This window comes from Erpetoichthys calabaricus, chromosome 9, assembly GCF_900747795.2.
Source record: "Erpetoichthys calabaricus chromosome 9, fErpCal1.3, whole genome shotgun sequence".
Taxonomy (NCBI): domain Eukaryota; kingdom Metazoa; phylum Chordata; class Cladistia; order Polypteriformes; family Polypteridae; genus Erpetoichthys; species Erpetoichthys calabaricus.
The window spans coordinates 90,575,616-90,589,070 of NC_041402.2; the positions used below are offsets into that span (position 1 = coordinate 90,575,616).

At 35.9% G+C, this 13,455-nt stretch overlaps 1 protein-coding gene across 1 annotated transcript in view; it reads right to left on the reverse strand.

Moving 5' to 3' along the window:
• LOC114657918 (Fanconi anemia group A protein) overlaps window positions 1-13,455 on the reverse strand; it is a 124,430-nt gene that overhangs the window by 13,087 nt on the left and 97,888 nt on the right. The window contains exons 32-37 of the mRNA XM_028809886.2: window positions 11,262-11,434; window positions 11,068-11,173; window positions 6,668-6,727; window positions 6,455-6,559; window positions 5,834-5,946; window positions 4,491-4,632 (exon numbers count right to left, since the gene is read on the reverse strand). Coding sequence (XP_028665719.2) covers window positions 4,491-4,632; window positions 5,834-5,946; window positions 6,455-6,559; window positions 6,668-6,727; window positions 11,068-11,173; window positions 11,262-11,434 — 699 coding nt within the window. The remainder of the gene's footprint in view (window positions 1-4,490; window positions 4,633-5,833; window positions 5,947-6,454; window positions 6,560-6,667; window positions 6,728-11,067; window positions 11,174-11,261; window positions 11,435-13,455) is intronic.

A 13,455-nucleotide genomic window follows, 5' to 3' on the forward strand; every position in this document is an offset into this window, starting at 1 on the left:
CTGCCTTTGTGTGCGTGTGTGTGTGTTGCGCTCTCTTGCTCGCTGCACAGGAAAGGCACAGGGAGAGACAGAACATGCACAAACCGAAAGGGAACCTGGCTTGTTCGTATACCGAGTGTGTGGTCGTGAACCGAGGTAAAAGTTTGGCGAACTTTTTGGTCTTAAACCGATTTGTACGTGTACCGAGACGTTCGTGAACCGAGGTTCCACTGTATACAAATAGACGAAATTGTGAAGCTCAGGGTCAACAGTGTAACAACATGAAGTGCAAATAAACAATTAAAATTAAATTAAAAATATAATTAAAATTTAAACACAAACAAGATATTGTGCAAAGACAAGACAAAGACATAGCAGCAATATTGTCGTGTAGTAAGCAATATGAACATTGATGCAATGGATGGTATTATGTAATCTAGATACATAAATATAGTCAATAAATATGTAATATAATAGATATAGATAATACAGAAATTATCAGTGTATGATAATAGTTTTTTAAGACATGTGTAAACAATGAAAGGTCAGAATGTTTCACAGCAGAAGGATATCAAAGAATGTCAAAGTGCAGTGTGCAAAATACTTAAAGGTCAGTATGAGATTTTCAGTTCTTTTTCTACATGCACACTCGTCTTTGCAGAAAAGTGGCTAGCATTTATAAAAGTTCTGTTTTTAGTGGTGGTTGAGGCAGTATGGAAGATCCCAGGGGGCAGCATGGTGTTAAGGAGTCTGACAGCTTGGGGGTAAAAAACTATCCTGCAGCCTGGCAAATGTGGCTCTGATGCTGCAGTATCTTCTCTTGGATGGCAGAAGTGTGAAAAGTCAATGTGAGGGGTGTAAGGGGTCCTGCACAATGCTGCAGGCCTTGCAGACACTGCGTTTGTAAAATATGTCCTGTAGTGAAGGGAGAGGCACCCCAATAATGTTCTGTGCTGTCTTCACTATCCCTTGCAGGCACTTGCGGTCAGATATGTTGCAGTTGCCATACCAGACAGTGATGCAGCTGGTCAGAACACTCATACTGGTGCCTCTGTAGAACATGGTGAGGATGGAAGGAGGAAGACTTGCTCACTTCAGCTGCTTCAGGAAGTGTTAAATAGGGGTTAAATAGTAAAACTATGTGAATCTGACTAATAAGACGGAACACACAAATGCACACAAAAGAAAACTATTTATTCTATAGAGGCCTTCAAAAATGGCCCTTTTGATTTAACATGAAACTTCAGCAGTAGTATTAATGATCATGCACACAATGTAAAGGAGACAAAATCAAAATTAAATTTAACCTGACTGATAATATTGATGTTCATATTCAAAGATGTATTTTGAATAGCGTGAAACATGTACAGTATGTACTGCATCTCATTATAAACCATTCCTCCATTATATAGACAATAACAACCAAAGATGACATTTTTCAATTGTGCCTTTTGGGGCCAGAGTAGAATATGGAATCGTAGTGTCGACATTCATTATGTTACGTGTAATCTACTAAAATCTGGCATATTATTCAATAGTGTAATGTAGGGGTACTCAAACGGCGGACCGCGGGTCCACAATCTGGACCGCCAAGACGTTTTTGGCGGACCGCGACTGGCTTCTGCGCAAGTCAAAAGTCCGAATAGGCGGACCTGTTTTCCGTTTATTTGAATTATTTCCGATTGCTGTAGTATACGCAGTGTCGTGTCGTCTGCTCCGCTGATTTTCATATCCGGTGTACGGCGTACAACTGTATGATTTGTATTATTTACACGAATTTTGAATTTCAATCGGTAATAATCGTAATTATGGCAACAAGTTGCAAGCGCAGAAAGATAGATCAAGAAAATCGATCGTTTCAGAAGTCGTGGACTGAGGACTTTTTCTTTATTTTGCCAGACCAACCTAACGCACGGCCCATGTGCATTATTTACCAGGAAACGGTAAGCGTGATTAAAAGCAGCAATGTAAAACGACATTTTGAGACGAAACACGCTGAGTACTACAATGCAAATTATCCACCAAAGTCAGAGCTCCGTTCGCATAAGATTGACGCCCTTAAGTCGTCGTTGGTAGCGAGTTCATCGCTGATGACGAAAGCGACCACCACACAATCAAATGTTACAGAAGCTTCGCTACGCATTGTTTGGGTTCTTGGCAGACATAAGAAAGCATTTACTGATGCAGAGGTTGTTAAAGAATGCATGATGTCTGCTTCTTCGGTTCTGTTTAGCGACAAAAGTGTGTTGAACTGATTCAGCAGATACCATTATCAGACAGTACTGCTAGTCATCGTGCAGATGACCTTGCTGACAATGTCGGTGGTCAGTTAATCTCAGATCTTAAACAGGCTGAATTGTTTGCTCTCGCGTGCGATGAATCCACTGAAATAACTGACATGTCTCAACTCTGTGTGTTCACAAGATTTTTTGATGGCCATAATTTTGTTGAAGAGTTTATGACATTACTACCGCTAGCAAAACAGACCCGCGGTGAGGACTTGTTTTCAGTATTATCGCAGTTTATGCACGCAGCTGGACTGGATGTAACAAAAAATGGTTTCCCTTACAACAGACGGGGCACCAGCAATGACTGGTAAAGATAGAGGACTTGTCACTCGTATGAAGGCACTTCAGCCCAACCTTGTTGCTTATCACTGCATCATTCATCAGTCAGCCCTCTGTTCAAAACTTTGTGACGAACTGGAGGAAGTGATGTCTACTCTTGTGAAATTAATGAATTTTTTACGATGTAATTCATCTCTGCAGCATCGTCTGTTTCATTCTTTTCTTGAAGAGATGTCTGCAGAATTTGGAGATTTGCTGCTTCACAATGATGTCAGATGGTTAAGCAAGGGCCGTGTGTTGGAAAGGTTCTGGAATCTCCGTGAAGATGTAGCTGACTTCCTGCAGTCCTTGAATACAAAGAAAGCTGCAGAATTTTTAACATTTATTCAAGACAGTGACAAGGTCGCACTGCTGGCATTTCTTGTTGATATTATGGGACATATAAATACACTGAATTTGTCACTTCAGGGTGCAGACAAAACCATTGTTGAATTGCAAGAAAAATGTTGTGCCTTTGAAACAAAACTGAGCATTTTCATCAATGACTTGGAAGGTGGCAAGATGCTGCATTTCCCAAACCTGAAGAGCTGCATGACAGCTGATCAACAGGCATGTTTTCAGTTGATTTCCACATTTCTACATCATTTGAAGGTCGAGTTTGATGAACGTTTTAAGGATTTCAGAAAACTGAAGCCTGTGTTTTTGTTTGTTGCTGATCCTTTCATTGTCCAGCCTGACGGTGAATGGACATCTGTGGCTGCCTCAATTTTTCCGAACTCAAACCCGTCACTGTTGCAAATGGAAGCAGCTGATTTGCAAGCTTCTCACGTTTTGAAAGCAAAATTGAACGAAGTCGGTATAACAATTTTTTGGTCAAAGTTTGTTCCAGATTCTCGGTATCCTGCTGCAAAGAAACTGGCGATTTCCGTGCTCACTATGTTTGGTTCAACATATTCTTGTGAGTGTGCATTCTCCACTATGAACACTATCAAGACAAAACATCGAAGTGTAATTACCAACCAGAACCTCAGGAATGCAATGAGAATTGCACTGACTGGTTACTCACCGAACTATGCTGCCATTATGAAATCGAAACAACAGTTTCACACTTCACACTGAGTGACAATCATTTATGTACCAACTGTTGTAATTGGTGTGTTAATTGCAAGTAGTCATGTGACTTTTTTGAATTCTTTTCCATGTTTTGTGCATGTCTTGGTCTTCTGTAAAAATGTTATCATTTGCGTTGAATCTATTACTAGCCTCCTACAGACCTACACCTACAGTTCTACAGACCTACACGGTAAACCTGGCTATAGCGGACCCCGATGGTTGGTGGCGAACTGAATGTGGACCGGCATTCAAAAACTTTGAGCACCCCTGGTGTAATGGCACAGTCTCTGTTCTGAGGGGAGAAGCATGATAATCTAGGAGGAAATACAGAATCATTGCTGTTCCTTTGGAGGGAAGCAAGGAAATTGTCCACTGGGGAAAAACCTAGAAGCATAGCAAGGACATGCTTGAGGGAATGCCTGGATAACCTTCTGGAGAAAATGGCTGGGCTTAGGAAAGTTGTGTGCGATTTACTCACCATTGCTCTCAACAGGAAAACCATTTAAAAATTAGATGAGATTACAATATTAAGAAAAATAAAACATATTATATTGTATAAAAACCAGCCAATTAACTCTCTATAAATAAGAAAATGGATGTTAATTGATCCAATTCAGTCTAAAAACCACCAGAGCAGAAGATATGGATTATTTTAATTCACTAAATCTGCAACATCAGTCGGACTCCAGGACAAAATAAAAAAAAAATAAGCAGAGTCTGAAAATGATTCTTGCTTGTGGAGTACAAAATTGCTTGGACTGCTCTGTTGTATAATATACTGAAAAAAACATAATAATATAGCAAGTGATATGCAGTATATATTGTACTTACCTGCTCATTATCATCACACATGGTCCCCAGCACAGCAGTCATGCTGCAGTTATCAGTCCGTTTTAAAAAGGAGAAATAGAGAAATGAAGCTAAAACAAAAGGCGAGTCTGATGGAGGGTGATTTACTTCACCACAAAGTGACCTGCAATAATAATTTATAAACTTAGAATGCAATTGTTTTTTTTGCACAATTGGTTGTTTAAGCATTTTAAAAATATTTTACCAAAACTGTTCCACTTAATATATAGTACATACTAAACAACTAATGCATATTTCAGGATTTATCTCTGATTGTATGAATCAGAACCTACCTTCTTTTATTCCCTAAATTTAGGACAAAATCAAGCCTATTAGCATTCTGAGTTTTTCTTTTTTATTTATTTATTGTAGTATTAGGATGTTGTTCCGTGTTAGCCATTATGAATGTAATGAGAAATCAAGCAAAATGCACCTTTTATTGGCTAACTAGAAAGATTTCAATATGCAAGCTTTCGAGGCAACTCAGGCCCCTTACATCTTGCCTGAAGAACATAGAACATGGCATGATGCCCACGGCAAAATGACTTAAATTTGAGTTCTTGAACAGTCATGCCTTAAATATTTATAGTAAACATAACTCTAGATTCTAACTATTTATAATGCGATGGACTTTTATAACGGTGTTAAAAGCCACTGTACTTATTAACCAAGTCATAGTGTACGTTAAGACATGAAAGGAGACAAAACTGCTTTGTCTAAATATCATTTTGACAGCACAATACAGATGCACATTAGAGTGGAGGGCCTTGTGATGGCTTAAACTTTGAAATTTAAATCATACGGTTGCTGGTTTCATTACAGCCCATCTTGCTATGTGGCTTTAAGTAAATCAGTTAACCTGCCCATTCTCTGATTGTTTTTCTTTTTATTACGCATAGTAGGTAACAACTAACGTATCCATGTTTTGTAGTCACCATAGCTAATAGTAACAGACAAACAACAATAACTTAAAAGATGTTGTTAAGTTTTGTTTTGTAAGCATTGACAGAGAATGATGTTATTTCTTACATTATTCCTGGTTAATAAAATCATTTCTCTAGTGAAAAAAATATTTTTCCACAGTTCAACATTACAGAGCTGCTATTCATAAATTCAAACAAAAGTAAGAATTTCTGTTTGCTGCATTTAATTAATGTTAGCAATTTTGTTCAGTTACAAGAGAAACCATACATAGTCAATGCTGGAGTATCTAAACACTTAGGAATCACAGCTTGTATAACGCATCTATGCTCTTTAAATTGATTTTATTTTACTTTTTGCTTATTAAGCATACAATTTGAAGAGTAGACACTTTTACATACAACCTTTTAGCCCAAGCTTGGCATTCTGCCATCATCCCCAGTGCTGCAGCTTGCTGCCCTCTTCCAACCCTGTTCCACTGGGACTGAAGTACAGGTTCTAATTTAAGCCACCAAAACTAGAAAACAAGATTAATAGCATATATTATTAATTAATGCTTTGCCTTCATTCAGATCAGTCTTTCATTAATCACAGTTTCCAAAGACTGCGCTAGTCAATTAAATAGGGTGAAATGACATAATGACCCAGCACTGCATTATAAGGCACATTTGTTCACAAAGACAGAGTGCCAATTTTGAATTGGTGATCAACCTAACAGCATAAAAATATACACATATATACTGTGTGTGTACACACAGTACTGATCAAAAGTACTAATTAAAAGTAAGCAAGTAACATGTTACAAGTTGATTGTGTCAGAGTGTGCCAGGTTTTAGTTGAATGGTGTTTGCGTTTATGCATGGTATTGCAAGAACTTAGCAACAATATGCAAGAACACCCATAAAGTTTACTTAGTGTGCATGCAAACAAGGTAGTAAAAAAAAAAAAAGGTACTTTGCTTCAGTACCATTTTATCCAAAACATACATACTGCACACTTTATATCCATTTACAAATAATTCTTACCGCAGCAGAAGAGATTAGCAAAGGGCAAGCCGTTATGCATTCTGTTAGAAGTTTAGATACAACAAGGTGAGGGTTTTCACAAAATATACTTGAATTCACCAACCCCTTTGGAAGTAAAACAAAAGCCGAATTATTTTAAGTATGCCTTTTAAATCATTTCCTGTTAATGAATCAATATTAACACACTTTAAATGCTTGAAAAAGATTTCCTACCCTGAAGAAATGTGCTGTCAGTGAATACTGAAGAACACATCCCCTGAAACAGGAATTTTTCTGGAAAAAGAAAATAATCTCAGGATGATGGTAATGTTACTATGGATGATGTTTTGCTACTTGAGAAACCTCATAACTGTCTACAGCTGTGGATTACATGACAAAATTGACATCCTTACTTAACTTGTTAATGTCTGAAGTCATCTCCCATCTCTTTCAAGATACAACACTATAAACCCACTTCTCTACATGACTTATCTATAATGACAACAGCATTCTTTTTCAAAACCTCCTAACATTTGCTTGAAGCAAACTAGAAAAATAAAATGTATAATCCCAGTCAAAAGTAATTATGGACACCATAAAAAATACTGCAATAGATAAGCCAGTTTATAATATATTTATGTTTTTCCAATGACAGATATCTCGTTATCGGCATAGAAAGTAACTCATCTTAAATGAGACATCACTAAAAATGTAATTTTATAAATGGCATTTTTACAGGTAGCTACAATAAAATGACATAATCCATATTTCTGCAGCCTTCAACCAAATAGGTGGAAAACAAGAACATAAACAGTAATCTTTTTTCACATTTAGAACTTACTGTATAAAGTGTTTGTTATTTTTATATTTAAATAGCAAAAACATAAAATCAAGTGTGCTTGGTTTACCAACAATATTTTTTATGAACCCATTTATGATTTTTAGCATACTAAATTATCTTCACTGTCACAAATATCCCCTAAAAATTTAGAGGTTGAAACAAATCAGTATTAACTACAGAAAAGTCACTCTATAAATAACTGTTCTATTTCATAAGAGATTGGTAACATCTTTTGCAGCTGCATAATTTAATTGAAAGAAGTGAAGATTTCTATATTACCTGTTTTTGAGGACTGTGATTTAATTACTTGATTCTAAAAATTAAAATTGCTTTATTAATTTCTAATAATGTAAATTCTATTTTTTTCTAGCTACTGTATCTCAACATAATGACATTTCACCTGCAGAAGATTCTCCCTGTGTATTAAACCAATGGTCTATACCAAATTCTTTCAAAAGAAATGTTCACGTTATTATTTAACTATATTACAATTTTTCAGAACTTTCCCTTAATGTTTTGGTGAATCATTATCAGATCCACAATATCAGCATAAATATCCAACACCATTTACAACAAACTTTTTGTCTTCTTAAGGCCCTATCACATTATACAATTTTTCAGTCACACACTTTATTTACACAATCTTAGAGTGTTGGGAGGAGTCGCAATGTGCCCCTGTGACCAGCAGTCATGTAGTCCGAAATCCCTAGCGACTATCCAAGGCCCGTGTGTGTTTGAGCAGGTAAACAGTGAAAGGTCACCTGGAAGTACAGTACAATGCAAACACGAGGGATAAGAATTAAGGGTGTTTTGGACTGTGCAAATGGAAGACAGGCTGATTTGTCTGATGTGTCATGTTCACTGTACCAGGGCTGAGAATGCTCCTGAAATCCCCATACCTTGAAATACTTTTTTTTAGTACCAGTGCTCTCATACAGCATGTTACTAATTCTGAGAATGCAGCGAGTTCAGGGTACTTTGGAAATTTGAAACTTTGATGGAAATCATCACATAGTCGTGTAACTTATCATCTCGTTTTAATTCTAGCCACGAAATTTGACATCCTCAGGTGACAAGATCTACAAATGTAGTCAGATCTGACCCTGTGTAATATGTCACAGGCTTTAATTGAAGGCAAAATGAAAAAAAGTAAACTTCTATTTCACCTTGTTTTTTTGTTTTTATTTAAATCAGACAACAAAAAATGTTACAGCTGTTGGCGAATGGTATCGTCACTATAATGACAGATTAAGATTTTTCAAATTTTTGGAAAATATCTTACTTCCCCACTTAATATGGACAGAATGTCACCTCTTAAAATTAGTTTCAAAAATATACCTAAATTCTAAAAAAAAATGCTTAAACATCTTTACAAACTTTAAAAGTTTCGATAATAATTATATTTAAATTCTGAATAAAAAAATAAGTAACTTTTTTGTTATAATAATAAGGAAAAACCCAGCAGGACAAACCTTGCATTCTTCTGTGATTTTTAGCATGAAAATAATTTCTGCCTATTTTTTGAATTTGTAGACATATTCTGATGCAACACTTATGTAAGAACAAGAATCAATTGGTCAATTTCTTATTCTCTGTGAAATATCCTATAGGAGGGAACATAAAACAGTCTTATCTGAGACACTAATATTTGTTGCAGGCATTTCCCTACAAAGAATTATATTTCATTATGAATAGTTTGGCTGGGGTTATGTATGTAGTTTGGGATTCAAAAGCAGTGGCCAGTAACCTGAACTAATTCTAAAGAATAACGATTTGATTCTAGTCATCTTTGCCTCAGTGAGGAGGCTGAAACTGGTGCATCAATACTCCCAGTAGATGCTTAGAATCTTCTCCAGGCAGCATGGACCGAATTGTTTATAGAGTTTTCAGGTGAAATATTTAGTCAGAACTCTCTAAGTTCCAATGGCACAGTTTTCTGAATGAGGTTTTGGGAAATCTAATACAGTACTCAAGTTCCCTCTTGACCGTCACATTTTGGGGTAGTTGACTGCCAAGTTATAAAAATGAGTTAACTTCAAGTATTTGCTCGACAATCCTATCTTCTTAATTCTTCCAAAATAGCTCAGCTTGATGTTAATTTGCTGAAATTAAGTGGATAGGATTGCCGAGCTTTGTTGGGCTGAATGGCCGGTTTTCATCTAGATTGTTCTAATGCTCTAAAGTATTTCTCCAGATGTAATGATTTGTGGGGTCTCAGTTTCCTGGTCTGGTACCTTAGTAGAGGATCCTGGTATTCCTGATGCTGATGGCCCTTGTATGTGTCTGCAAATATGTTCAAAATAGCCTGAAGTTTTTCCACAGAGCGAGCAAAAATGTTGTAGCTATATGCAAACTAGGGGGTTAACAAGTATTGTCTTGGGCACTGCTGTCATGGCCTTAATGTGGTATAGAGTGAAGAACCTCTAATATTTAAACTCGACACGACAAGGTGTGCAATTTGAGATTAGAAGCATAACATTATTTAGGTAAATTGTGGAAAAGGTCACTCAGTAACAGAGGCCTGTTTGATCATTTTCGTCTTTTTTATTCCACTTCTTCTTTATTCCTATTCTGAGCTTTCCTGCCGGGCGGCACGGTGGCACAGTGGGTAGCGCTGCTGCCTCGCAGTTAGGAGACCCGGGTTTGCTTCGCGGGTCCTCCCTGCATGGAGTCTGCATGTTTTCCCCGTGTCTGCGTGGGTTTCCTCCGGGTACTCTGGTTTCCTCCCACAGTCCAAAGACATGCAGGTTAGGTGCACTGGCGATTCTAAATTGTCCCTAGTGTGTGCTTGGTGTGTGGGTGTGTGTGTGTTTGTGTACCCTGCAGTGGGCTGGCGCCCTGCCCAGGGTTTGTTTCCTGCCTTGCGCCCTGTGTTGGCTGGTATTGGCTCCAGCAGATCCCCGTGATCCTGTAGTTAGGATATAGCAGGTTGGATAATGGATGGACAGATGGATGGTCTTTCCTGCCCTACACTGTTTAAAATATTATTTTATATATCAATGTTTACACATTATGTTTTTACTTATTATAGATATAAGTAATTCACAGATTATACTATGTTTAAAAGCCAAAACCGATTAAAACCACTGTATTCTTTTAACATGATAGCAGGAGTCAAACTTATTTATAATACTCATATGTCATAATATTCTTATGTGAGTCACTACTCTATTTTTCAGAACACATTAATAAGACAACAACCATTTATTTCAGGAGTGACAGCATGTGCTCTATGATGTTTTATGAGTTTTCTTTGAACACCAAAATTCTGAAAGTACTGTAGCAGTCTTCCGAGCCCATATTTCTGTTTAATATTATGACCTACAAATGCACAAAAAAATAACCCAGTGTACACAACGGTACAGAATAAATGTGATTTTAGTAAGATATGGACATCCCATGAAAGTTTTCGTTGGACTGTATTACAACAAATGCATATAGAAGAGCAAAAGTTATAGTACTTTGCACAAAGAAATCCTTATTTTACATACTAATTCAAATTTAAATGCCCTTTCAAAGGTTATACATATATAGATTTTTTACACCAAAATTCAGACTATTATCACAACATTACCAACTGCTGAGGGATGGTGATAACAGGTCACACAATGTTTATATGTTTCAGTATATGCAAATTCTCTGTAGTCATTTTAATAAAAATAAAAATAAATAAAAACACAAAATTATATGCCAAGCATAAACATTGCTCGTGCGGTCCATTATTATAGTTATCAAAATGAACACAAATATAAAGTTTCTTTGTAAATAATGAATATTTAATAAACAAACCTACTTGCTCCGTATTCACAAAATTCCAAAACTCCTCACAACTCAAATAGACTTTACTTCTGTCTTTGTAGAGTTTTAAAAGCACTGTAGGAGAAAGCGTTAATATAATCCTAGGGGAGGTAAAAAGGAACATAAATTAGAAGTAAATGTACTCTGCTATATTTAAGCATCCATACAATTTAACAGACTTGTTTTTACCTTGTGATCACTTCGATTTCTTGTTGCCTGATTAGTTGGCTACTTATGTCTTGGCTCTCTTGTAGCTTTGTTAACCTCTCTTTGATCACATTAAATAAGAAGGGTCTTTTTTCATACATATCATCAGTAAACATTTTTCTTGTCCACATTAATTCTAAATCCAGTGTTATCTCCTAAAATAGATTAATTAATTAGTTAATGATTATAAAATTCAAGCAACCTAAATTGTGAACTATTACATAAAGTGAACACTAGCCTAAAAGAACATCTTGCAAATGATGATAGTATTTCTTACAGTAAATTCAGTGTCATAACTGACTAGTCACTTCATGATAAATTCCTTGTATCATTAATCCAAAACAGAAAAATAATCAATGTTTATTTACTTTATTTATGTACTACTTTACAACACTTTCATTTTATATAGTGTAAATACTATACTACTAAAATATGGATTTCTGCAAAAACATCCCAGACAAGAACAAATTAATTTGAAATTTGAACAGCAAAACAATAAGCAGTACATATAGACAAACACTTCTATAATATATTCAAAGAGACAGATTTTGAAGTATGATGCAGGCAAAAATTATGCGAAGTACTCTACACAAAGAAAAGAATGATATCATTAATATTCACAAAGGCATTTATTTGTTAATTGTTAAAGCAAGAATTCTTGATTAAGATAGCCTACACTCCTGGGCTAACTCTTAATGGGAGCAATGTGATCTTAATGTATGCAGTAAAATACAGCGATTGAGTTTCTACATTTAAGACACAGCAGCAGCACTAAAATGACTTAAGAGAACTACAAACATAAGAATATAAAAAATGTGACAAACAAAAGGACACCATTCAATTTATCAAGGCAGTTTGTTTATGGAGATGACGGTGTGGCACAGTATTTCTCTCTGCTATTCCGCTCTAAAAAGCATCCCCTAAGTGGAACTGTGGGGTTAATTCCCACATAAATAGTTAAAACTTTTTTGGCTGCATTAATCTAGAGACTTTACAAGTCTACAGCGTGTTTCGGAATGCTTTATCTTGTGTATCTTAACTCCCTGATCATAGACTTTTTACATTTTAACTTAACCATTAAGTAAGCACTGGAACCTCCAGAAAGACCAAGAAGCCAGGATGAATAATAAATTAATAATCATTGCCACACAACATGTATAATGTAGCTTTGGTCTTCTGTAGTAATGACTTTCTCAAAGGGACTCCCTTGCAAATGTGTGTACTGTTTGAAAGTGTCATTTTTTCAAGTCTTTAAATTAACCATAAAGACCACAATTTTTCCTACAGTAGTAAAAAAAAAAAAAAAAAAAAATTGGGGGATTACAAAATAAGTATTTCATTATACGATACAAAAATGCAAGGGAGGAACACAATCAGAAAAGAGTTACTTTATCAACTTCATGTTATACTAAATTGCTAGCATCCCTACTTAAAATAACAGATGACACTCACTCTTAAATTAATTTTCGTTTGGAAGTTTTTATCAAATAGCTGCATCTGCATGCCATTGGCTTCTGCTCTATACATAGCATAAGTGAAACATGGCCCACTGAATTTTTCTTGCTGGGAAGTTTACTTTCTTCAAAGATATGACATATAAATGACTTAAAAAACTGTTTAGAAAATAACTTCAATATTAACAACCCCTAATAATCAAACTGTAATAAAAAATAATTCTTTAGCATTTAGCAGTTATTGAATAATTTGTGTTGTAATTGTATCCCAATAACTAATACACAGTTTACATCTAAACATTAATCATTTTGTACTTGTTAGTTTTCCTGAATACACACATATAAACACTTGCATGGTCTGGAGTAGTTTTGTGGGGCCAGGCATGATTCTTAAAAATACACATCTGGGGTCAACCCCAAAAGTGTGTAGTGAATAGAGGTGAAATCCTACACTGCAAAGGCTAAACCCACAGGGCTTCTTCCTCAAACACCCACCCCCAATTTCTCCATTTTGCATTTTAAGATGCCACCAAGGACATAAGGAGGAGCAAAAGAAACCAAACAAAAGACTTGATGCTTAGAGAAAATAAAAAGCTTAAATAGCTGTTATCCATTTAGGAGCTCAGTAGCACAAGGTAACTGAAGCTTAAAAATTAATTTGCATGTTGTAATGAGCGCTTCAACAGTGGAGACAGACAGACACACATAGACAACCACAGTGT